Source organism: Lynx rufus, unplaced genomic scaffold (genome assembly GCF_022079265.1).
Source record: "Lynx rufus isolate CCGP_SWC_20201006 ecotype Redwood Valley unplaced genomic scaffold, mLynRuf1.p SCAF_14, whole genome shotgun sequence".
Taxonomy (NCBI): Eukaryota; Metazoa; Chordata; class Mammalia; order Carnivora; family Felidae; genus Lynx; species Lynx rufus.
In genome coordinates this window covers 38701377-38724724 of record NW_025814828.1, presented here as the reverse complement: position 1 = coordinate 38724724, position 23348 = coordinate 38701377, and the positions used below count along the sequence as shown (strand labels likewise).

General features: G+C 47.1%; 1 protein-coding gene across 1 annotated transcript in view; it reads left to right on the top strand.

The window, feature by feature from the left end:
* EFHC2 (EF-hand domain containing 2) overlaps nucleotides 1-23348 on the top strand; it is a 204268-nt gene that overhangs the window by 109030 nt on the left and 71890 nt on the right. Inside the window, exons 9-11 of the mRNA XM_047076103.1 lie at nucleotides 3741-3883; nucleotides 7411-7607; nucleotides 10741-10871. Of these exons, the coding sequence (XP_046932059.1) occupies nucleotides 3741-3883; nucleotides 7411-7607; nucleotides 10741-10871 (471 nt within the window). The remainder of the gene's footprint in view (nucleotides 1-3740; nucleotides 3884-7410; nucleotides 7608-10740; nucleotides 10872-23348) is intronic.

The following is a 23348-nucleotide window of genomic DNA, read 5'->3' as shown; positions in this document are numbered from 1 at the left end:
GATGGACCTTACTAAGGAGGGGGAGGAAATCTGTTCTAGGCAGAAGGAAGAGCTGGTGTAAGGACCCAGGGCAAGGCTAACTGGATAGAACACATGAGTGAAGGAACAGAGGAGACCGATTAAGAGAGGTAATAGAGGATCAGATCCTATAGGACATTGTAGACCATTGTAAGGATTCTTTTGACTTCGAGTGATAAGGGGAGCCTTTGGGAAGTTAGAGCAGGGGAACGACTTGATCTCATTTATATACTAAAAGAATCACTCCAGGGGCGCCTGGGTGGCTCTGTCAGTTGAGCGTCCAAGTCTTGATTTCGGCTCAGGTCGTGATCCCAGGGTTATGGCGTTGAGCCCTGCGTCGGGCTCTACGCTGAGTCTGGAGCCTACTTGAGATTCCCTCTCTCCCCCAGCCCTGCCCCTCTCCCCGACTCGCACGTGCTCTCTAAAATAAAAAAATAAAAAATAGAAAAAATCACTCTAGCTGCAGCGTAGAGAGTAGACTGTAGAAAGGCGATGGTAGGAGTAAAGATTAGTTCAGAGGCTACTGCAGCGGTCCAAGAGAAAAGTTACGACGGCTTGGATCTGGGTGGGTGCCGTGGAAGTGACGAGACAGCAGATTCCAGAAATATTCTGAAAGGTTGAATTAATGGGATTCCCTGACAGATCTGGACCGGAGGTCTGAAAGAAGAGAGGCGTTTGTAAAGATGACTCCCAAGGTTTTGACCTGAGCCACTGGAAGGATAGGGTTGCCATCTACCGAGATGAGAAAGACTATAGGTAGAGTAGGTGTGGGGCAAGAACAGAAGTTCAGTATGGGCACAAGTGAAGTTTGAGATGTCTCTTTGCTATCAAGTGGAGATACTGAGTAGGCAATTGGATATATATACAGGTCTGCGGTTTGGGAGACAGGTCTGAGTTAGAGACTGAAGTTTGGAAGTCATCAGCATGGGATTTAAAGACCTAATATTAGAAGAGATCACCAAGGGAGTGAGTATACACTGAGAAGTGGATGACCAAGCTATTCCTTGTAGAGTACCGTATTTATAAAAACAAAAGAGCGATCCACGTAGAAGTGGGCCTGTGCAGTTCAAACCCGTGTCGCTCAAGAGTCAACTGTATGGTGTAGGTGGTTACGGCAAATACCTGTAGGGGTGTGTGTTTGAGCCTGTCCGTGGCCCGGAAAGCCAGGTCGAGCAATATAGGTGGTATAATAGGAAGCAGGGAAAATGCTAGTTTTTCGAGCGCTAGGAGTATTGTGATAAAAAGAGAGTTTAGACAGTTTTGATAATTAGTTTATTAGTCAAGGAAATAGCTGAAGATACTAGCAGTGTTTTTCAAAGTGTGCTCTGGGGGACCGCTTCATCAGAATCTCCCGGGGAGCTTATTAAAAATGCAGGTTTCTGGAGATGCAAGCTAACTACCGAATCCGTATCTCTGGCGGGGGGGGGGGGGGGTAGGACTCTGGATTCTGTATATTTAACAACTTCCCCGGGTGACCTTTAAACACAACAAAGTTTGTGAACCGCGGCTCTAAAGATTTTGTTTGAGTAAATCATATTCCTGACTGATGAGTTCTCCAGAACACAAGACGTAGGTGAACAAAAGGCATTTTCAATGTGAAAAACCCACGCTAACCATCCACACTTCTAAATGTATGGAAGTTCTAAGAAGCTAAGTTTACAGTAGTGTTCGTTTGGCCTGACGTTACACCTCCTTCAGTTGTTTGGGTGGTATTTCAGGTATCTGTAACAGTTAACAGGTCTTTCATGAGACAGGGGTTATATAATCTGTTACTTACTATTTTTTTAAGGTTTATTTATTTTTGAGAAAGAGAGTACAAGTGAGGGGCAGAGAGAGAGAGACAATCCCAAGCAGGCTCCACACTGTCCGTGCAGAGCCCGATGCAGGTTCGTGAGAACCGTGAGATCATGACCTGAGCCAAAATCAAGAGTCAAATGCTTAGCCTGTGAGCCACCCAGGTGCCCCCATAATCTGTTACTCACAAATCCATTTATGCACCAGAGAAGATGGTTGACCAGGAATAGCTGCCCCCATGCTATCTGAGGTCTGTCTGAAGCCACAGAAACTAGGAAGGAAGGAGACAGAGCTGTGGGCACCTGGCTGTTTGGCCCGGGCTACCCTAAGGCTAGCCTCCCAAACCGCTACTTTCCATCTCCCGTGAGGCCTTACGCCAACATAGCTGGGAATTTGGTACCACGCCTTTTCAGCCGTTTCTTTGGACACTTGGGAGAAAGGGGCAGAGAAAGGCAAGTCGGAAATCCGATTTTTGTTGTTGTGTCTTCGTCGCTGTGACCGCAGGGAAAGGATACTTTTCGGCATAGGAGAATCTGAAAGCGGGGGGCCTCCCTGCTTCGAGCTGTGACAGGGAAGTGATGAAGTTCATGGTTTATTTTACTCTGTGCCTCCTTGAGGCAAGGATTTTGATGACCAAACTCCTCCCCGAGGGTTGAGGATTTTACAAAGGCCACCTTTCACCAGCTGATATCCACAGCCGTGCTTCTCCTGATGGACCATGAATTAATTTTAATTTCTTCAATGACCAGGCAGTGAACTTTGGGAACTTTTTTTTTTTTTTAAGTTTTATTTATTTTGAGTGAGCGTGCTTGCAAGCCGGGGAGAGGCAGAGAGAGAGAGAGAGAGAGAGAGAGAGAGAGAGAGAGAGAATCCCAAGCAGGCTCTGTGCTGTCAGGGTGGAGCCTGATGCAGGGCTTGAACTCCTGAACCGTGAGATCGTGACCTGAGCCGAAACCAAGAGTCAGACGCTTAACTGACTAAGCCACCCAAGGCGTCCCTGGGAACTTTTGATTCTAGAATTTGATCCCTTCTTCCATCTACCGGACTGTTGTATTCTAAGTGCAAGTTTCAATCTATGTGGGTCTTTTAACAACTTTCTACATTTATTGGCTACCTACAATGCAAAAAATATTATATTAGACGATGGCTTATAAAGACACGTAATAGGCACTCACAGTATGGGTGATATGTGTTATAAAGGGTCAGGTCTATCATATTTAATGTAGTACAGGGGGCACTTCCCCTGGCCGTCTAAAGAATAAGGGATATTTTAACTAACTGAGAAAACTGCTCTGCATTTGGAGCGAAAGCTTTAATAAGAAGGTGGTTGAACTTTTTTCAACTTAAGAGAGTTTATATCACTATCCGAACTGTAGCACATCCTGTGGATGGGGGAGATGGGTGAAGGAGGTCAACAGGTACAAACTTCTAATTATAAAACAAGTCCTGGGGATGTAATATACAGTATGGTGATTATAGTTAATAATACCATATTGCATGTTTGAAACTTGTGAAGAGAGTAGATCTTAAAAGTTCTCATCACAAGAGACTCTTAAATACTGAGAACAAACTGAGGGTTGATGGGGGGTCGGGGGGAGAGGGGAAAGTGGGTGATGGGCATGGAGGAGGGCACCTGTTGGGATGAACACTGGGTGTTGTATGGAAACCAATTTGACAATAAATTATACTTAATAACAATAAAAGATCTCATCACAAGAAACACAGCATATAACTATATGTGATGACGGATTGTGAGTAGACTTATTTTGGTGACCACATTGAATCATTATGTTGTATACCTAAAAATGATACCGTGTTGTAAGTCAGTTTTACTGCAGTTAAAAAAAAATATATAGCACACCTTTTGCAAGCTTTTTTTATTTTAACATATGTAATAAGGCTGTAACTCTCATCTCTCTTCCATTTAGCTATGGCAACATAAGCAATATACTCCGGTTTTTTGCAAAACTAATCACACACAAACGTGTGGAACGGGACAGGATGTTTGTCATTTCGTACTTTCTCAGCGATGACACGATTTCAGTGTTTGAACCTATAGAGAGGAATTCAGGTAGGAGACACAGCTCTCTTCTAGCAATTTTCTCACAACAAGTAGCTGTCTCTTCATTTTTTTTTTTTTAATGCTTATTTCTTCATTTGGAGAGAGAGCATGCACGCAAGAGCGGGGTTAGGGGCAGAGAGAGAAAGAGACAGAACCCCAAGCAGGCCCTGCCCTGCCAGCACAGAGCTTGACGCGGGGCTCAATCCCATGAGCCCTACGATCATGACCTGAGCGGAAATCAAGGGTCAGACGCTTAGCCGACCCAGCCACCCAGGCGCCCCACAGCCATTTCATTTTGAAAGTTAGAGAGCCTGGTCTGATCTTATGGCCCAGATGACTAAGATCGTGGCTTTCTTCTTCTTCCTTTTTTTTTTTTTTTTTTTTTTTTAAATTTTTTTTTTTTTTCAACGTTTATTTATTTTTGGGACAGAGAGAGACAGAGCATGAACGGGGGAGGGGCAGAGAGAGAAGGAGACACAGAATCGGAAACAGGCTCCAGGCTCTGGGCCATCAGCCCAGAGCCTGACGCGGGGCTCGAACTCACAGACCGCGAGATCGTGACCTGGCTGAAGTCGGACGCTTAACCGACTGCGCCACCCAGGCGCCCCCTTTTTTTTTTTTTTTTAAACCACTGAACTTCACTTTACAAAGATCTCTTAAATGGGAACCCAGACATATAAAATGATGAAAGAGGAACAGTTTGGTTGACTCCGGGCTGGGGGACTCTGGATGCTTCCTTCTGGATACTGTCCCCCTTTCCTCTGTGGCCTCTGAGGTTCCTCTGTGGAATCCAGGAGCTTCCGAATCATGGTCTGTTCCACCCAAACGCAGCAAGACGAGGAAATCTGTATCTTTGGGTACCACGTGTAAGATTTTTGCGTAACTCTAAGACAGTCCCAGATTAACAGATTTCACCTTCAGTGCCTCCCTTCCTCTGGCTTCTCTGTCCGTCTGAGGCTCAGGCCACGGTTCCAGCACCCGGGTGCACGGAACGCGTCTCTGCAGTGTGCTGATAACCGTGGACATGGCTGAGGAGAACCACTGATTATGACTCCCCGGATTATGGAACTGCAGGGCTCTGTTCTTTGTCCCAGCACGTTGAAAACTTGTATCTGTGCTGAAGGCACATCTGGGAAGAATCATCAGTGGTGTGCTGGAGAACCGGCTCTCTGAAAACAATTTAAAAAGCCCCAGTTTGTCAAAACATTTGCCAACTGCCATGGTTGTAGATGCCCCAGCCATAGTCCATTTCAAGCAAGCAACACTAGCAACTGGCTTGCAAAATCCCTAAAAATTTAACAGGCGGCCATTATGAGCCCGTATGAGCCATTCTGCACACCGATGAATAACGAACGATTTGTAGAGCTAAGGCTGCGTAGTGATCTGAATAAGGGATCAGCTCTTAAAATACGAAATCACATAGGAGTCATGCTCTTCAGGGTCAAAAGATCAACCCTGGGGGTGCCCGGCTGGCTCAGTTGGTAGAGCATGTGACTCTTTTTTTTTTTTTTTAATTTTTTTTTTTTCAACGTTTATTTATTTTTGGGACAGAGAGAGACAGAGCATGAACGGGGGAGGGGCAGAGAGAGAGGGAGACACAGAATCGGAAACAGGCTCCAGGCTCTGAGCCATCAGCCCAGAGCCCTACGCGGGGCTCGAACTCCAGGACCGCGAGATCGTGACCTGGCTGAAGTCGGACGCTTAACTGACTGCGCCACCCAGGCGCCCCGAGCATGTGACTCTTGATCTCAGGGTGGGAAGTTCAAGCCCCGTGTCGGGTGGGGAGCCTATAAAAAAAAACAAACCAACAAAACTGTACATCTAGAATGGGGAAGAGTCTGGCCACACAGATTGTAGCACTCAGAAAACAGGGTGCTGGAAATCAGCTATAAGCTTACTAATTATAGTAGCAGCCACGATTGAGTACCCACTGTTACCCTTACAAGAACTTTACGAGGTTTTGTGTTAGTCTGATTCCTCCAGGGGGCAAACCTCAAGATGAGACTGAACGTACAAGAGATTTATTAGGGGAAATGCTGGCGAGGGAAATTGTAGAAGGAGCCCGAAGAGGCCAGAGAGCTGACGGACAGCAGTGCCTGTCTGACTCCTGTGACGGACAGAGGGAAGGAGGAAAGGAAAGAGAATGTCTTAGGTTGCAGGGGGCTTCTGAGCACGTTTTAGCAAGGCTGACCAGGAGTCCTGGAGCCAAAGTCGCTCTTCGGAGGGGCCTCCCTCTTGCAGGAATGGGCCTACGTCAGTATCCCTGCCTTACCCAGCAGGCTGTGGGAAGCGTGACCTCGGTCCAAACCCCGGGGGTGGCTTTCAGAGCCTAGCTGCCGAAGCCTTTGCTAACTGCGTTCCCCACAACAGATGACCTGAAAGGCACGTTTTCATAGCCCCCTGCGAATTTCATTCCCATTTGATTGGTGAGAATTCAGAGGGGTTCAGAGACGTGCAATAACTCCTGAAGATTATCCAGCAAGGTACAGAGCCAGGCGCTGTCTTTGGCTATAAAGCCTGTGTCTTTCCACCACCTCTAGTTTCTGAATGTGTCAGGAGTGGGATGAAGCTGACCCCCGAAGTTCATCTGGCCTCGTGCTGTACTCTGATGCCTTGAAGGTTTCAAATCAGCATCCGTTAGAAGATACCGGATCCCCATCTTGAGTTCTTCTCATTGCTTTGCAAGAGGCAAAAAGCAAATAACCCCCAGAGGAGAGCAGATGAAATGGGCAGAATTCTGGAAAGTAAGAAATGTGTGGCATTGCTACAGGAAGCAAAGATATGTAGCCTGTAGGAAAAGTAAAAAAAAAAAAAAAAAAAAGTTCTGGGACTCCCATAGTTATCTTCAGACAGTTAAGTAAGCTCCTTTCCAAAGCAGGGCATCTTCGGGGCATCTGGGTGGCTCAGTCGGTTGAGCATCCGACTTCGGCTCAGGTCATGATCTCGTGGTCCGGGAGATCGAGCCCCGCGTCGGGCTCTGTGCTGACAGCTCAGAGCCTGGAGCCTGCTTCGGATCCTTTGTCTCTGACTCTCCCTCCCCCTCCCCCGTTTGTGCTTGTGCGTTCGCTCTTTGTCTCTCTCTCTCTCTCTCTCTCTCTCTCAAAAATAAACATCAAAAACAGGGCATCGTCTATTTAAGCTGCACGTTGCAATAAATATAAGACGCCATCTGGGACAAATAGGTGGAAATAAGCTCAGGTAAGGAACGTTCTACGTGGTACTATCCAAACGTGCCCTAAAGCTGAGTATCTTCCTGAGGCCCCAGTTCCCAGTATGCTGCTGGTTATATAGCAGGCAACTTGCTCCGTGTTTATTTAAGCGTTTGGTTTGGGGAAGGGAGCAGAGAGAGGAAAGAAAAGGCTGGAATGTTCACCCCCTGACTCATTCTCCCCTCAAGTCTGAGAAGAATAGGCAGCTGTGAGTTCACAGGCTAAGTCGTCCGCTCTTGTGTTTGAGCACGAAGTCCCTCCAAAGGCACGTTGTGTGGTTCGTTGAAGAATAAAGGCTACTCATTAAACTCTTTGCTTTCTCTCTAGGGTTTACTGGTGGGATGTTCCTGAAAAGAATTCGCGTTAAGAAGCCTGGACAAGAAGTCTTTAAAAGCGAACTGTCAGAATACATCCAGGCCGAGGACCTGTATGTTGGAGCCAGAGTGAACGTGAACGGCTACTTGTTTCATTTGCTCAACGCTGACGAGTATACCTTACGCTACATGGAGGAGAATTCAGATCAGGTGGGCCCGCCCATATCATTCCTGACTCGCCTCTCCGCACGCTGTAGTCCGTGGTTTCTCCTTCACCAGTTTCACATTGTGCACTCGCACACGTGGGCATGAATAATGGATCTGTGCGACTTGGCCACGGGTCCCGGCCTACTCTGTTTACACGCTGGGCCCTTCGCTGCCCAGCATCGCGGATGCCAGGCACAGGCAGGAGGCAAGCCCGGGGTTGAATCAGGTTTCCTGGGTTTTCTGCTGACGCTGACAATGTTTTCGTAAAGAAATTTCAGCAACTATAGGGAAGGAAGAAAATCTGGTGCCACACACTGTGCCGTCCCAGCTAATCGGCACCGGCCTGTGCGGAAGGCCAAGCGCTTGAACAAACAGAAACCCCGAGGGAACCTGGATAGTTGCTGGGGTTGCAGCTTTTCCATAACAGGAGCCACCTGAGGCCTGGTTGAGAATTCAAGGACAAATGGGCCACCGTGAGCTCAGAGAGTCTTTGCGTTTGAAGGAAGATGGCAGATGGGTCCTGTTACAATGTACTAGTGTGGCAGTGCTGTTCTGGAAAAATAACACGTTGATAAAATCCCGGTTTTAAGTGTGGACCGGTTTCGTGGGCAAACGTGTGTATTTAGGAGTCATTGGTCAGTATTGAAAAATCCGTCTGGGAGCGCCTAGGTGGCTCGGTAGGTTAAGTGTCCGACTCTTGGTTTCCGGTCAGGTCATGATCTCGCAGCTTCTTGGGTTCGAGCCCCGCATCAGGCCCTGTGCTGATAGTGCGGAGCCTGCTTGGGATTCCCTCTCTCTCTGCCCCTCCCCCACTTGTGCTCGCTCTCTCTCAGAACAAACCTTAAAAAAAGAAAAGAAAAGAAAAGAAAAATCTGCCCAGAAACAATTTATTTTCACACTTGATCTTAGCCAAAAGGCCGAGAAGCGATGAAACAATTTATTTTCAAAGTCTGCCTGCAGGGGCAGCTGGGTGGCTCTTCTGGTTGGGCAACCAACTGTTGATTTTGGCTCAGGTTCTGATCCCAGGGTTGTGGGATCGAGCCCGGCATCCCCCTTGCGGGCACATGCTCTATCTCTCGAATAAAAAAATAAACGTCTGCCTGTAAGAGACAGAGGAATTGAGAGAGAATCCCAAGCAGGCTCTGCACTGCCGGCACGGACCCCGATGCGGGGCTTAATCTCACGACCATGAGACCATGACCTGAGCCGAGATCAGGAATCGGACGCTTAACCAGTTGAGCCACCCAGGCGCCCCCCTCTGCAGTCTGTCTTGACGGGAGTCCCAGGCTGCGCCCCGCCCCCCCCCCCCCAGGGTTGCCACACCATTTCTCCATTGGCGGTGTTAGGACTTAGGGTTATCATAAAACTGTGAACCAGTAGCCCTTCAAAAGCGCTGAATTCAGGTGAGAGGCTTGAAAACAGGGCAGTTAGACTTTTGGAGACCAGTAGGCTCAGCTAGGAAACCTGACTCCACACTCACTGGCTGGAAGGCCTTAGACATGGTTCCAGAACCATGCTTGTAATCCAGACCATTTGTATATCAAAGCAAATTTCAAGAACCGTGGGCTCAGTTGTGGTCATGTGACGTTTGTCATCACGTACTATTCGAATTGCAAGACATCGCTTGTTTATCCCGGTAAAATGTATGAGAAATGTTTGCTCGTCGTGCGGAACCCTCGCAGAACAAGTTACTCGCGATGCAAGAATTTACTATAGTTGTAAGATCTAAAAGGCTCTTCTCCTTCCGGAAAGATAAAAGCAGGGTGTAGGACGTTACCTAATATTGGCATCCCAAGTGAAACCTGCCTTATTTGAAAACTACGCTTAACAAGGACTTTCTAAGCAGAGGGAGATTAACATACTCTTTAATATCAATCTGAGGAGTCTTTTCTTTTTTTTTTTTTTAAACGTTTATTTATTTTTGGGACAGAGAGAGACAGAGCATGAACGGGGGAGGGGCAGAGAGAGGGAGACACAGAATCGGAAACAGGCTCCAGGCTCCGAGCCATCAGCCCAGAGCCCGACGCGGGGCTCGAACTCCCGGACCGCGAGATCGTGACCTGGCTGAAGTCGGACGCTTAACCGACTGCGCCACCCAGGTGCCCCTGAGGAGTCTTTTCAAGAGAGCTTATGAGATCCAATCATGGAAGTAGATGAGAGGAAGTGCAAAAAGGTGGGGGAGGGTAAGGGGCTGCCGTAGGTCCCAAATCGCCTGGTGGAAAAGAGAGATCTTTATACTAAATTGTAACATCAGTGTTTTTAATCTTCGTATTTAGTGTCTCTCTCTCTCTTTTAGCTCTTAGCTGTAATTATTTATAAGCTTACGCTTTACTGGATTGAATAAGAAGTATTTTGGCAGAGTCAAACACCTCATCACAGGGTAGGAGACAGGAATTGGGGACTGCCGGTGAGCGAATGTCAGAGGATTACAGTGTGTGTGGATCTCCTGACACCTAGCCGGTCTCTGCCCAGTGCATCTTCTGGTGGCCATTAGTCCTGGGGGACCCACTCTTAAGATCTGGAGAAAATGGGGATCTACTTACCCAACTTTGAATCCCCATTCTCTCCATTAGGGTCTCCCGACATATTGGGCCAACGTCCAAGGGTTCAGGGGAGAAGGCTGAGGTGGGAGGAGACATTGTTTTCTGATTCCTGTGGCCTACTGTCCCTTAAGCTCATTTCTCTCTGATCTGCCCCTGAGCCAGTGCCACTCGTTGTCCTAAAACTGTAACTGAAGAGGTTTAACTCTAGCCTTGTCTTCTCTGTGTTGGTCTCCATGGAAAGCTGTGCCCAGCTGCCTTCAAGTTCAGAGCATGGAGTCTCTTTGCTGGCCATCAGAAAGACGGGGCCCCATGTGTCTCAAGCATGTTTAAATACCTTCCTTTCGGGGCGCCTGGGTGGCGCAGTCGGTTAAGCGTCCGACTTCAGCCAGGTCACGATCTCGCGGTCCGGGAGTTCGAGCCCTGCGTCGGGCTCTGGGCTGATGGCTCGGAGCCTGGAGCCTGTTTCCGATTCTGTGTCTCCCTCTCTCTCTGCCCCTCCCCCGTTCATGCTCTGTCTCTCTCTGTCCCAAAAATAAATAAACGTTGAAAAAAAAAATTTAAATACCTTCCTTTCTTCTCTCCCCCCCCCCCAGTTTCCTATGAGCAGCATTGAACTTGTCCTACAAAAGCTGAAAGAAGAACAATCAAAATCCAGAGAGCTCAAGCAGGTATTTAGAAATGCTGACCCCAAGCTTACAAAGAGAGTGGATTATAATACATTCAGGTAAGCCAGGATTGTGCTAGCAATAATCTGTTTTCCCTTCAAGATCCCCCAAAGAGCGAAGAACAGTTTCTTCCCCAGTGCTTCCTAACTAATTTACTACGTACTTTTATTATTGTTACTGTTGTTGTTATTACGGCTTGACATTTCTTTGGGTCCATGCCTTTGTGATCAAGTTTGGCCCGTTGCTAGTAAAGATTTATTCATTTGCATGTAAAAGAAGTTTGTAGGCAAGAAGGGAGAGACAAAAGCATTGAAAGTTCTGTTGTCTCGTGAATCGTGGTGTTGAAGGCTTGAGGGGTGGCCGTGAGAGCGCATCAGAGTGAGAGAGGCAGAAGAAAATGCAGCCCAGGGCACCCCTCCGAAATCTGGGGAACAAAGGAAGGGCCAGCTCCCCAGGAATGCGATCCAGTTGGAAAAGAGAGTGGAAACTTGTCCTGATTATCAGGCAAGAGGTGATACATACGTTTTGAAAAACCTAAACATATAGAAATCGAGGGGAAAATACACGGCAGTAGTTAGAACTGTACCAAGAGATCATGGACAATAAAGGTTTTCTCTAAGGTACAGCTGAATTCTGGGACTGTCCAGTGGCTGACCCCGGGCACATTGCCAAACGGTGGAAACCCAGGGAAATTCAAATTCAGGATCTAGTACAATTGTGAGACTTCTTAGCCTTGAAAACGAAGTGAATGGAGCGTTCAGGAGAATGTAAATTAAATCACGGGTGGGAGGACAAAGAGGACTTTCTCTTTAGGCTGAGAATTCTGGCTCCTGAAAACAATAGTGGCTGAGAGCTATTTAGGAAACTCGCTTGCTGACCAATGAGGATGTGAGCCCAGGAGAGGCTGGCAGGGAGGTCTTCCAACTTTGTGTCTGGAGTCGCCTGTTGCATCAGTACCTGGTGACCCGAGGCCACCGTCAGGCCCAAAGTGCCCCCCAGCCTCCCGTGTTGTTTTGACAGAGCTCTTTTGTGTCCCCGAAATGTTCTCTTGAGAGAAGCGGTCGGGACATATTTTTGTTGTTTGGCGTCGCCAACCTTCTGGGATCCATAAGAACTCATGGCTCTTTGTTATTGTTCGTAGTAGTACACATGTTTGTGGCCTTTTGGAAAATAAACGGAGACAGAGAAAAGAGCAAAGACAATGGCTTAGGCCGTGGACTAATGGAAAGCAGTAGGGGAGGAAACACATTTCCATCAGAGATGAGGCAGTGGCTTCGTTTGGTTATTTTGTGTCCTTTTTGGAAAAGCATCGTTCTCCCAACACTCTAGCAGAGCCCGTTGGAAACACTTTAGAGAGTTGATGGGACTTTGGGGGAGGCACTTGGGCCAGGCAGGAGATCCAAGGAGTTTGAAAAGTTGCTCTGCAGATGGAGGCCTGACCCCTAACCGTGGGTGGAATAAAGGACCGCCAGGCTGTGTGATTGAGGACAGCCTCGAGGCTTCGGGTGCTCAGAAGGAACCAGCACCCCCTGCACCGCCTCCCTCTCCCCGCCCCCGTCTTTAGACCCTCTCCTGGCCGGGAATCCCTTAAGATGAAAACCAGATCAGGTCATGCCCGGCTGGCAGAACCCTTCAGTGCCCTGCCATCGTGCTTACGGTAAGACCCAGACATCTTCGTGCAGCCGGCCCGGGGCCCGAGTGCTGTGACTCTGTTTGTATTTCCACTGTTATCACTTCTTGTTCCCCAGCCCTGTCCTCTGGCCTTGCTGGCTGCCGCTCAGTTTCTCAGACGCGTCAAGCGCTTTCCCGCCTCCAAACCTATGCGCGCGCTGTTCCCTCTGCTTGGAACGCAGATTGTGCCACACCACGGTCCTTTTCACTGCAAACTCCCAAGACTCCTCTTAAGAGGGTTTTTTTTTTTTTTTTTTCTTTCTAATGCTTATTCATTTTTGAGAGCGAGAGCGAGTGCGAGTGAGGAAGGGGCAGAGAGAGAGGGGTGGGGGGGACAGAGGATCCGAAGCAGGCTCTGAGCTGTGAGCACAGGGCCCGACACGGGACTCGAACTCAGGAACCGTGAGATCATGGCCCGAGCCGCAGTCGGATGCTTGACCTCCTGAGCCACCCAGGCGCCCCTAAGACGCCTCTTCAACGGCACTTCCTCGGCGGGGCTTTCTTTCTGATTATCCCGCCTAAAGCCTGTCACTCCCTGTTATCCTTACCCTTCCGTCCGTAGTTTTCACAGCGCTTAGTACAACTTGGCAGCTACTCTATTTGGACAGCTGTATGGGCGCGTGTGTGCTTGGGTGTCTTCTCCTGTGAGAACGGAGAAGGTTCCTGAGGGCCAGGCACCTCCACGGTCCTATTCACGGCCCTGTCCTCGGCACCTAGCGCTGGGCTCAGTGAATGTCTTAGTTAGCTCCTGAATGGAATGCCGAACTGCTAGAATCATTCCTGGGGGGGGGGGGGGGTTCTAGTTTGATGGCACTGCCTGCAGGTGAGCATGTAGATCAGGAGGCAGGACGTCCTGGTCAACACGACATGTTTGGGGTCAGGCACTGTGCCTTCTGTGCTTGTGGGCCCCTAGCTTAATTTTTGAGAGAGAGAGAGAGCGCGCGCGCGAGGAGGGAGGGGGCAGAGAGATCGGGAGACACAGAACCTGAAGCAGGCTCCTCCCTGCCCGCGCCGTCCGTCGGGGCTCGAACCCATGAACCGCGAGATCGTGACCTGAGGCAAAGTCGGACGCTCAGCCGACTGAGCCCCCCAGACGCCCCTTCACCTCTCTCTCTTTTGTTCCTTACACCCTTTCCCAGGCAAAGGCGAAGGAACTCACGGCCAGTCTCCGTCACACCACACAAGATTTTAGTTCTGGGTGCTCTCACTAGCTCATGTTTTTCTTTTCACTTATTTTCGTGTGTATGTCTGGGTGTGTGTTCCGAGAGCAGGGACACTCCCTTCCTGGTTTTCTGCTTGAGCCTCAGCACTTTTTACAGTGTCTGGCACGTAGTAGGGCCAGAATGAAAATTCGTTGAGTGGCCACATCTCATCCTGCCCTCACTGCTTTGACTGCTGCCTCAGGGCTGATTTCTACCTACTCAGTCCTTAAGCTCAGACCCTTCTCTTGAGCTGTAGATCTGGAAATACGAATGCCTCCAGGACATTTCCCCGTTGGATGTGCCTTAGGCATCCCAAAATAACTTTTTCTAAGTTGACCTCATTTTCTTCTCCTCTAAAGTTGTACCTGGGGACCCTATCTTGGTAATAGCCACCACACTTGTGCCCAGGGCCTGGGGCCAGGGCCTGACTTTTCTCTGTCTTCTCTTCTGTCTTGACCTCTCCTACCCACCTTGAAACTATACTTATTTTTTTTTTTAATGTTTTTATTTATTTTGAGACAGAGAGAGCATGAGCAGGAGAGGGGCAGAGAGAGAGGGAGACGCAGAATCCGAAGCAGGCTCCAGGCTCTGAGCTGTGAGCACGGAGCCCGACGTGGGGCTCGAACTCACAGACTGTGAGAAGATGACCTGAGCCGAAGTCGGACGCCCAACCGACTGAGCCACCCCGGCGCCCCAAAACTGTACTTCTTTTTAAAAAAAATTTTTTGGGAGGCGCTTGGGTGTCTCAGTCGGGTAAGCATCCGACTTCATCTCAGGTCATGATCTCATGGGTCGTGAGTTCAAGCCCCACGTTGGGCCCTGTGCTGACAGCTCAGAGCCTGGAGCCTGCTTTGGATTCTGTGTCTCCCTCTCTCTCTCTGCCCCTCCCCCGCTAGCGCTCTCTTTCTCTCTCTCTCTAGAAGATAAGTAAACATTACAAAAAATAAAAATTAAAAAAAATTTTAATGTTTTTTATTTTGAGAGAGAGTGAGTGGGGGAGGGCAGAGAAAGAGGGAGACAGAATCCGAAGCAGGCTCCAGGCTCCGAGCTGTCCGCGCAGAGCCCGATGCGGGGTTCGAGCTCATGAACGGTGAGATCATGACCCGAGCTGAAGTCAGACACTCAACCGACTGAGCCCCCCCAGGCCCCCCCGAAACTGCTTCTTAAGCTAACTTCTCTCCAACCCCAGCTCCATTGTTGTGGCTCAGCTCTTTACCACCGTTCACTTAGACTCTCTTGTGAACTGTGCAGCTCAGTCTCCTTTTCTTTACTCTCATCCGCCCAAGTGTTGCCAGAGGAACCTTCCTGAAATCTGATGATGTCATTCCTCTCCTCTAAATCCTGCGTCCTCGTTGTCTCCAGAGCAAATCCCGGCCTTTTGGTGTTTCGTGTGAGTTTGGTCATCGTCTGGCCCTTGCCTGCCCCCGCCCCTTACTTCACCTCACAAGAAGACTTTTGTAGAAGCCCCCATTTATCCAGCACTTACTGTGGGCCACACGTGGTACCAAATGCATTTCGTCTACTACCCACGGGTAGCCCCTGTTGAGTTGTTTACTTCCTGGCCTCCATTGCTGGCTCCTGCCAAGCACAGTAGATGTCTGTTGAATAATCTAACGAGTGGCCCTATTTCTTGGGACCGTTCAGTCGAAAGCCTGCAGTGAACAAATAGATAATTGCTTGCCTTGCACTGGGGAGGGGCGGTCTGTCTCTGACTGTAAGGGAGTCCAGAGAGAGCCAGGCCTGATCTTCACTAGCCGGATGACCTGCGCAACTCAACTTCGCCTACCTGCGCCTCACTTCTGCCCGTACGATGGTCTCTGAGGCCCTTTCTAGGCACTGCCGTTCCGAAACCCTTAAAATGTTGGTTTATAGATACACTCGTAAAGTGTTCCCCTTTCAACTACGCGCATTGCAAGAGTAGGGTAGGCAGGCAGAGACAGGATTGTGGCATAGGCCTCCAGGCTTCACTTGTGTGGGCCCCGAGTCTCTCCCCTTCTTACATACCTGGCAGTCCCCGTGTATACCTGGGGACTCAGAGCCTCCACCTGCTTCTGGGGCAGTGGTCCAAGCCCCAGGCACTTCCCTTCTCAGAGATTTGTGCCTCTCTCAGGGAAACCTTGAGAGTCGGGGCTAATAAACCACCTCTGCATAAGATGCCACAATTGATAACCGACCAATGGATTAATGTGTGGGCCTTCTTGAGATCATCGCTTCCAAAATGACCCGAAGGAGCCCAGGGACAGGGGAAAACAGGAGGCACTTTGGAGAGGGAATATTTCTCTTCTGCCCTGTGGGGGTCACTAGTTAATGCCTCTTCAGGGTCTGTCAGATTGGCCTCCGAGGGTCGCCTGTTGTCACCCAGGAACGTGCAGAGAGGCCCTTCTCAGAGCCTCAGATGCCCGATGGGCAGATTTCAGCAGGGAGCTGGGAAGGTCCAGTGTTCTGCGTAACCGGGAACGTGGCAGGGGTGAGGCTTCCCCACGTGGGCCCTGCATTCAGAGCGGCAGCAAGGGCCCCATGCCAGGGAAGGTGTGGTCAGTCCCTCTCTCCGGCCCCCTCCCCAAGCCTTGACCTACCTACTGGAAGCGAGACCTGCCCTATGTAGCCAGTGTATATTTTGGTTTTCTGTGTGCTCACCTTTTCTCCCCACCTGGGGAGAGGTCCCTGAGGGCAAGGCCCATGCCCGGCTCACCCTTTTGTCTTTCCCGGATACCTCCGGGACCCAGTGTCTGAGGCCTCAATGCACATAGTAAGTTGTTACATAGTTCTCCCTCAGAACCCCCCCACCCCTCGTCAATTATAAGGTCGGGAGATTTCCTGTGACCATCCATGTAATAAACCCCCCTCTAAGATTGAGAGTCTCGAGAACATTCTCTCTCTTGTAAAATTAAAATTCTTCCTGGGAGAGGTAGTACAATATAAATAGATGTGACTTTGGACTTGCTGACCTGAATCCAAATCTCGACTCTACCATTTGTCAGCTTGGCGGCCTCGAGCAAGTGGCCGAACAGTGTTTTCACCTGTAAAATGGGGATGCTGATACCCACTACACAGAGCTGTGGCAACGAATAAATCTGATGACGTACAGAAGGTTCTTTTTGTAGCATGCTGTAGTATGTAACGGGCACTAGAAAACGAAAACCCTTTGTCCCAACAGTTGCCACTCTGTGTCACCAAACATAGTAATAGAAATCTGTGTCTTATTTTCAGTATTTCAATTAGGTTGTAGATTTATCTAGGATGAGGTCATTGAAAACATTGTTTAATAAATGAGGTTGGAAGAAACTCTTGAGAAACTTGGAGGCCATGAAGGTGGAAAATAAACGTCATTGTTGGTGGACCAAGGTTGGGAAACATTGTTATAATCTGCCCCATTAGTGTCCTTTACTTCAAGGAAGAAGAATTATAAATTTGGTGCTTAGAACATTGTAATGATCTCATCCTGATTTATCTCAGACAATTATCTCTCCCTTGATGTGGTTTCGCTCTATCTTTATTTGAACAACTCTGCGTACATTGTTATGGGTGTTTTTATTGTAAGTCTGACATCTTTTAAGGAAGCGACTCGTCTACGAATCTCTATGAACAAAAGCAGAAACGAAGACAAATTCCAAAAGTGCTCGAATGTCTACTCTCATCATGAACCAAATAAGATATTTTGACAGTGTTCATAACGTATCTTTGAGATGGGCGCCCCCGCGTATATCTTTTGAAAACCACGTTTTGAACCTTCCTTAAAGCATTAAGTATAAATAAGGTGACATCATAGGAAAGACACTGGCCTGGGAATCAAAAAGACCAAGATCTTTGATTTGATTCTGTCCCCGCCTGATGGTGTTCCTTGTATTGGTGAGGGCTTAGTTTTTTTAAAAAGCAGAATCTTCTCTGGCTAGTTAAGCAGGGAAGGAATTTTATTAAAAGGATCCTGAGTAGTTCACAGTATCGTTGGAAGGACTCGAGAAATAAGCCTGAAACTAAATTCTAGGAACAGTGCCCAGAACTGGGCCCCGAGAACTTGTCTGATGGGAAAATGGCCTCTGTTACCACCGCCAAGAACTCGGTTTTACCACAGCCATCCCTTAACCACCACTTCTGGCGTCCTTTGCCACTGCTGAAAACTGGCTGAAACCAAACATGGTCTACACCTACCTGGTTTCCCCCCCCCCCGTTAATCCCTTCCAAGTCAAAGTCTTATGCAAGCTTCCCTGATTGGCCGAGCCCGGGTCACCCGCCTGTTTCTTTTTTTAAATTTTTTTTTTCAACGTTTATTTATTTTTGGGACAGAGAGAGACAGAGCATGAACGGGGGAGGGGCAGAGAGAGAGGGAGACACAGAATCGGAAACAGGCTCCAGGCTCTGAGCCATCAGCCCAGAGCCCGACGCGGGGCTCGAACTCACGGACTGCGAGATCGTGACCTGGCTGAAGTCGGACGCTTAACCGACTGCGCCACCCAGGCGCCCCTCACCCGCCTGTTTCTAACTGCAAGAAAGGCTGGGAAATTGAGCTCTGACTTCCATGTTGAGTGACGGGGGACACAATAGGGGAATTTCCCCCAACATGGAAGGGTGATGTAAAAGGTACCCTTTTCGGGGGCGCCTGAGTGGCTCAGTCGGTTCAGCCATCCGGCTTTTGGTTTTGCTTCAGGTCATGATCTCCTGGTTCATGGGTTTGAGCCCCGCATCAGGCTCTGTGCTCACAGCATGGAACCTGTTTGGGATTCTCTCCCTCTTTCTCTGCCCCTTCCCTGCTCGTGCGTGCACGCTCTCTCTCTCACTCTCTGTCTCAAAATAAATCAACTTAAAAAAATATTAAAAGGTACCCTTTAATTTGCCATGATAGCAAATCCAAGCCAAGATGAGCCAGAGAGAGAACATAAAACGTGGACGTCAGGTACTGAACTCCGTCTGTAACCAGACCAAGCAAAACACTTGCGTGGTCTCAGCACTTTGTAAATACTTTTCTGACCCACCGAACAGCTAAACAGAATACAAAGCCCTGGCCTACAGTCTGCTACTTTTGCAATCTCTGACACACGTTTGTTTCTGAGTTTCAGTTGCCTTAAATGAGGGTATTGGATTAGCTTCAGTGAAGTTCCTAGATCGGAAGCTGGCAATTGTATTTAGTTTGGCTTTTGTTTAACGTTTTATAAAGTTAGGAATTGCAACAAAAAAACCTTACATACCTAGCGCCTATTGAAAAAACATGAAACTGAGCCCTGCTTTTCCTCATGGCAAGAAGCCGTCCATTGGGAGGAGAGTGGTAGCCTGTTCTCTGCATTTCTTCCCAGGCTCTGGAATTCCTTATTGTCTTAACACCTTCTCCCGTGTATCTTACTTGTGCATCCTAGTAGGTACTTACTTGACTAACCCATGGATTAGATCACTATGACGTCCCTTCCAACCATAAGATTCCATTATTTTGTTACCCCAGGTATAATGGAAATCGGCATTTAGGAATCACTGTATAAATAGCCCAACATAGAACCGAAGGCTGATTTTTAAATTCAAACTGAAGGCTGATTTTTAAATTACAACCTAAATATGATTGTGTACCTAAAAATCCAGAAGACTAAATTTAAAAATGGTTAAAACTAATAAGAGGATTCAAGAAAGTAACTAAACACAGGGAAAGTATACAAAAGGCAGTAGATTGGCTTTGTACCAGTAACAACCAGTTAGGAAATGTTATGTAAGGGGGGGGGGCACTATTCAGTATAGCAACAAAAGTTATGAAATACTTGGGAATAAACTGTGCAAGAAATGTGGAAGACTAAAATGAATACAATTTTCAAAGCTGTGTTATATCCCTGAATGGGAAAACAGTTGTCAAAATTCTTTTTTTTTTCCTTTTATTTATTTTGAGATAGAGATAGAGATCGAGATCAAGCAGGGGAGGGGCAGGGAGATAGAGGGAGGCAGAATCCCAAGCAGACTCTGCTCTGTCAGTACGGAACCTGATGTGGAGCTTGAACTCTCGAACCGTGAGATCACGACCTGAGCTAAAGTCGGACACGTAACGGACTGAAGTACGCAGGTGCCCCTGCTGTCAAAATTCTAATGTGCGCAAATTAATCTGTAGGTTTGAAATAGTTGCAGTCAGAATTACAATGTGGATTTTGGTGGTTGCTGTTGTTAGATGGGGTTTTGTTTTGCAGGGTTGGGGGAGAGAAATTGGCTGATAGATTATGAAGTCCCTCAAAGAAATTAGAGTATTGAGAACATGTTGAAAAAGTAGAATCTGAAACTCTAGAGACCAGACTTTATATCATTTGTAGATATTTGAAAACATTGGGACCCACTAGTAGAGGAATAAACCCAGATACCAGTAAAATACAGTATAGACACATTTTTATGGGTTTGCATGTAAGAGATGGAGAATTTTTCAAACCAATGGAGAAAGAACGGATTATTAATAAAAGCTTTGTGACCACTGATTGGGCAACGTTTAATGCCTTTTTATTTTGTGGTAGGGCAGTTTCCAAAAGCCATAAAGGAAAAGTTGACTGTATTGACTACAGGAAAATGTTATGTTTCTCTATAGCAATAAGCAAACTCAAAAGATGAGGGACAGACTGAGAGAAGACATTTACAACTAATAACATAACCAGGAATTAACGTTAAGGATTTATGAAAATCTCCCATAAAATCAACAGACAAAAATGAGTTAAGGACACAGTATTAGAACAGGCAGTTCACAGAAGAAACATAAATAGCCTTTAAACCCCTTGGGGCGCCTGGGTGGCTCAGTCGGTTAAGCCTCCAACTTCAGCTCAGGTCACGATCATGGTTCACAGATTCGAGCCCCATGTCAGGCTCTGTGCTGACAGCTCAGAGCCTAGAACCTGCTTTGGATTCTGTGTCTCCCTCCCTCTCTGCCCCTCCCTCGCTCGCTCGCTCTCTCTCTCTCCCAAAAATAAGTAAAAACATTTAAAAAAAAAAACATAACTGACTCCAGATAAGCATATAGGATAACAGGTACTCTCATTTTCTAGTGATGGGAATTTTAAATTTGTTCAGCTTTTTTTGGGGAGGACAGTTGGCATATCTGTCTAACGTTTAGAACTTTTACCTAGTAATCACACTCTCAGAAATTTGTTTATTCAGAAAAAAAAAATCTCACCGGTGGATTGTAAGAGATCTTCGTGTGTGCACGCGCACCCGCACGTAATATTTATGGCGGCACGCTTCGTAATAGCAGACATTTGCAAACATCAAATGCCCAACAACAGGGGAATCGTTGGATACATCCTACTGCATCAGTTTAAGACAGTACTATTTGGCCATAAGAAAGGATGAAATAGACCACATATGCATACCCGAAGAAATAGTCAGCGTATCGGTGAGGAGTAGCTAAGTAATGCTACGGTAACAACTAATCCCCCCCCCCCCAAAATCTCCGGGAATTAAAGCAACAGAAGTTGATTTCCCTCTCACTCTGTGTCTCCATTGTGGTTGTGGGGGAAACACTGTTCATTGCAGTCACACAGGGACTGAGGCTAACAAAACAGCCCCTGCCTTGAATGTCGCTGATCGGTGGGCCGGAGAGAGAATTTTGGAGGGTCCAGCCCAACAGATGCGCAGCTGGGAGGAGCTACATCTCGTTTACATTCTCAGTGCAGTGACCCGTACTAGCCACATGGCCCTGCCCCTGTATGCAGAAGAACGAGAGAAACCAGAGATTGGTGAACACTAACGGCCGCCATATGGAAGTTGTGTGGTTGTGTAGATAAGGCAAAATTCAGAAGTCCGTGTGATGTGATCCTTTTTGTGAAAATACCGGAAGGTTATGCGTACATACATTTTTACGTAACTATTTCAAGGATTGTGTAGCCTTTGAAGACATCCCAGCAGGGTGCACTTCAAGCGGCTTGAAACAGACCATGCCTCATTCTTTGACACGTACTTTTTTTTTTTTTTAACAATGACAATTAAAAAAAAAAAAAAACAAACTAAAAAAGCAAATAGAACCCCAACAAATAAAGCAAAAATCCTGGGCAAAAAGCACTGAACGTTTTTGATTTCTTGCTTCAGTTTCCAGAAAGAACGAATGACAAATGCTGGCAGGATGTACTGAGCAAAAGTCAAGAGGCTCAGAATCCTAGAACAGGGTGTGAGATTCTTCCACTTGATGCTCTGCTCTGATTATTGATTAGAGTAGGATAAATTTAATATGCTTTTGCTTAAAATTCTTATATTGCAGGCCAGAATATTTCATATTAATGTTAATAAAACTCTAGAGCTTTAAAATTAAATTTTGGGATGGAGTAGTTTTTATAATTTTCAAATGCTTATCAAGTTAGCGATGAGGTCTTACCCATTCACTTCTCCCCAACATTTTATTTTTTTTAAATTTTTTTTATTAAAAATTTTTTTAATGTTTATTTTTGACAGAGAGAGACAGAGCATGAGTGGGGTAGGGGCAGAGAGAGAGGGAGACACAGAATCTGAAGCAGGCCCCAGGCTCCGAGCCCTCCACACAGAGCCCAACGTGGGGCTCGAACTCATGGACCGTGAGATCGTGACCTGAGCCAAAGTCGGACGCTCAACCGACGAAGCCACCCAGGCGCCCCGTCCCCCCAACATTTTAGGGAAATGTTAAAACACTCAGAAAATTTGAAGGGAAAGGGGTACAGAAGAGTGACCATTCACATACCTACTATTTAAGTGTATCACTTTTTACTATATTTGCTTTATTACACATTTCTGTTTCTACATCCCTCTATCCATCCGTTAACATCTCAGTTTTGGTGCGTTTCAAAGACAATCATAGACATCAGTTACCTTCCCTCTAGATATTTCAGCATGCTTAACATTTATTTACAGTTTTTTTCTTTTTCTATAAAATTCACGTTCAATGAAACGCACAAACCTTAAGTGTACGTTTACTGAGGGTTTTTTTTTTTTTGCTTTTTTAAAATTAAGTTTTTATTTTAATTCCAGTAGAGTTAACATACAGTGTTCTATTAGTTTCAGGCGTACAATGTAGCGATTCAACACTTCCATATGGCACCCGGTGCTCATCACAAGTGCCCTCCGTAATCCCCATCACCTATTTTACCCATCCCTCCACTCACCTCCCCTCTGGTCACCAACCATCCGTTTGTTCTGTATAGTTAAGAGTCTTCTTTCTTGGTTTGCTTCTCTCTCTGTCTCTCCTTTTCTCATTTGTTTTGTTTCTTAAATGCCACATACGAGTGAGATCATACGGTATTGGTCTTTGGCTGCCTTATTTTGCTTAGTATTATACTCTCTAGCTCCATCCACGTTGCTGCAAATGGCCAGATTTCAGTCTTTTTTTTACAGACGAATAATATTCCCTTGTATTTCTGTACCACATCTTCTTTATCAGTTCACCTACCTATGGGCCTTTGAGCTGCTTCCATAATTTGGCTGTTGCAGGTAAATACAATAAACATAGGGGCTACAATAAACACAGGGGCACACATATTCCCTTGAATTAGTGTTTTTGTATTTCAGGGGTAAATACCCAGTGGTGTGAGTACAGGGTCATAGGGTAGTTCTCTTTCTTTGTGAAGAGCCTCCATTCAGTTTTCCACAGTGGCTGCACCAGTTTGCATTCCCACCAACAGTGCAAGAGGGTTCCCGTTTCTCCACATCCTCTCTAGCATGCGTAGTTTCCTGATTTGTTCATTTTAGCCACTC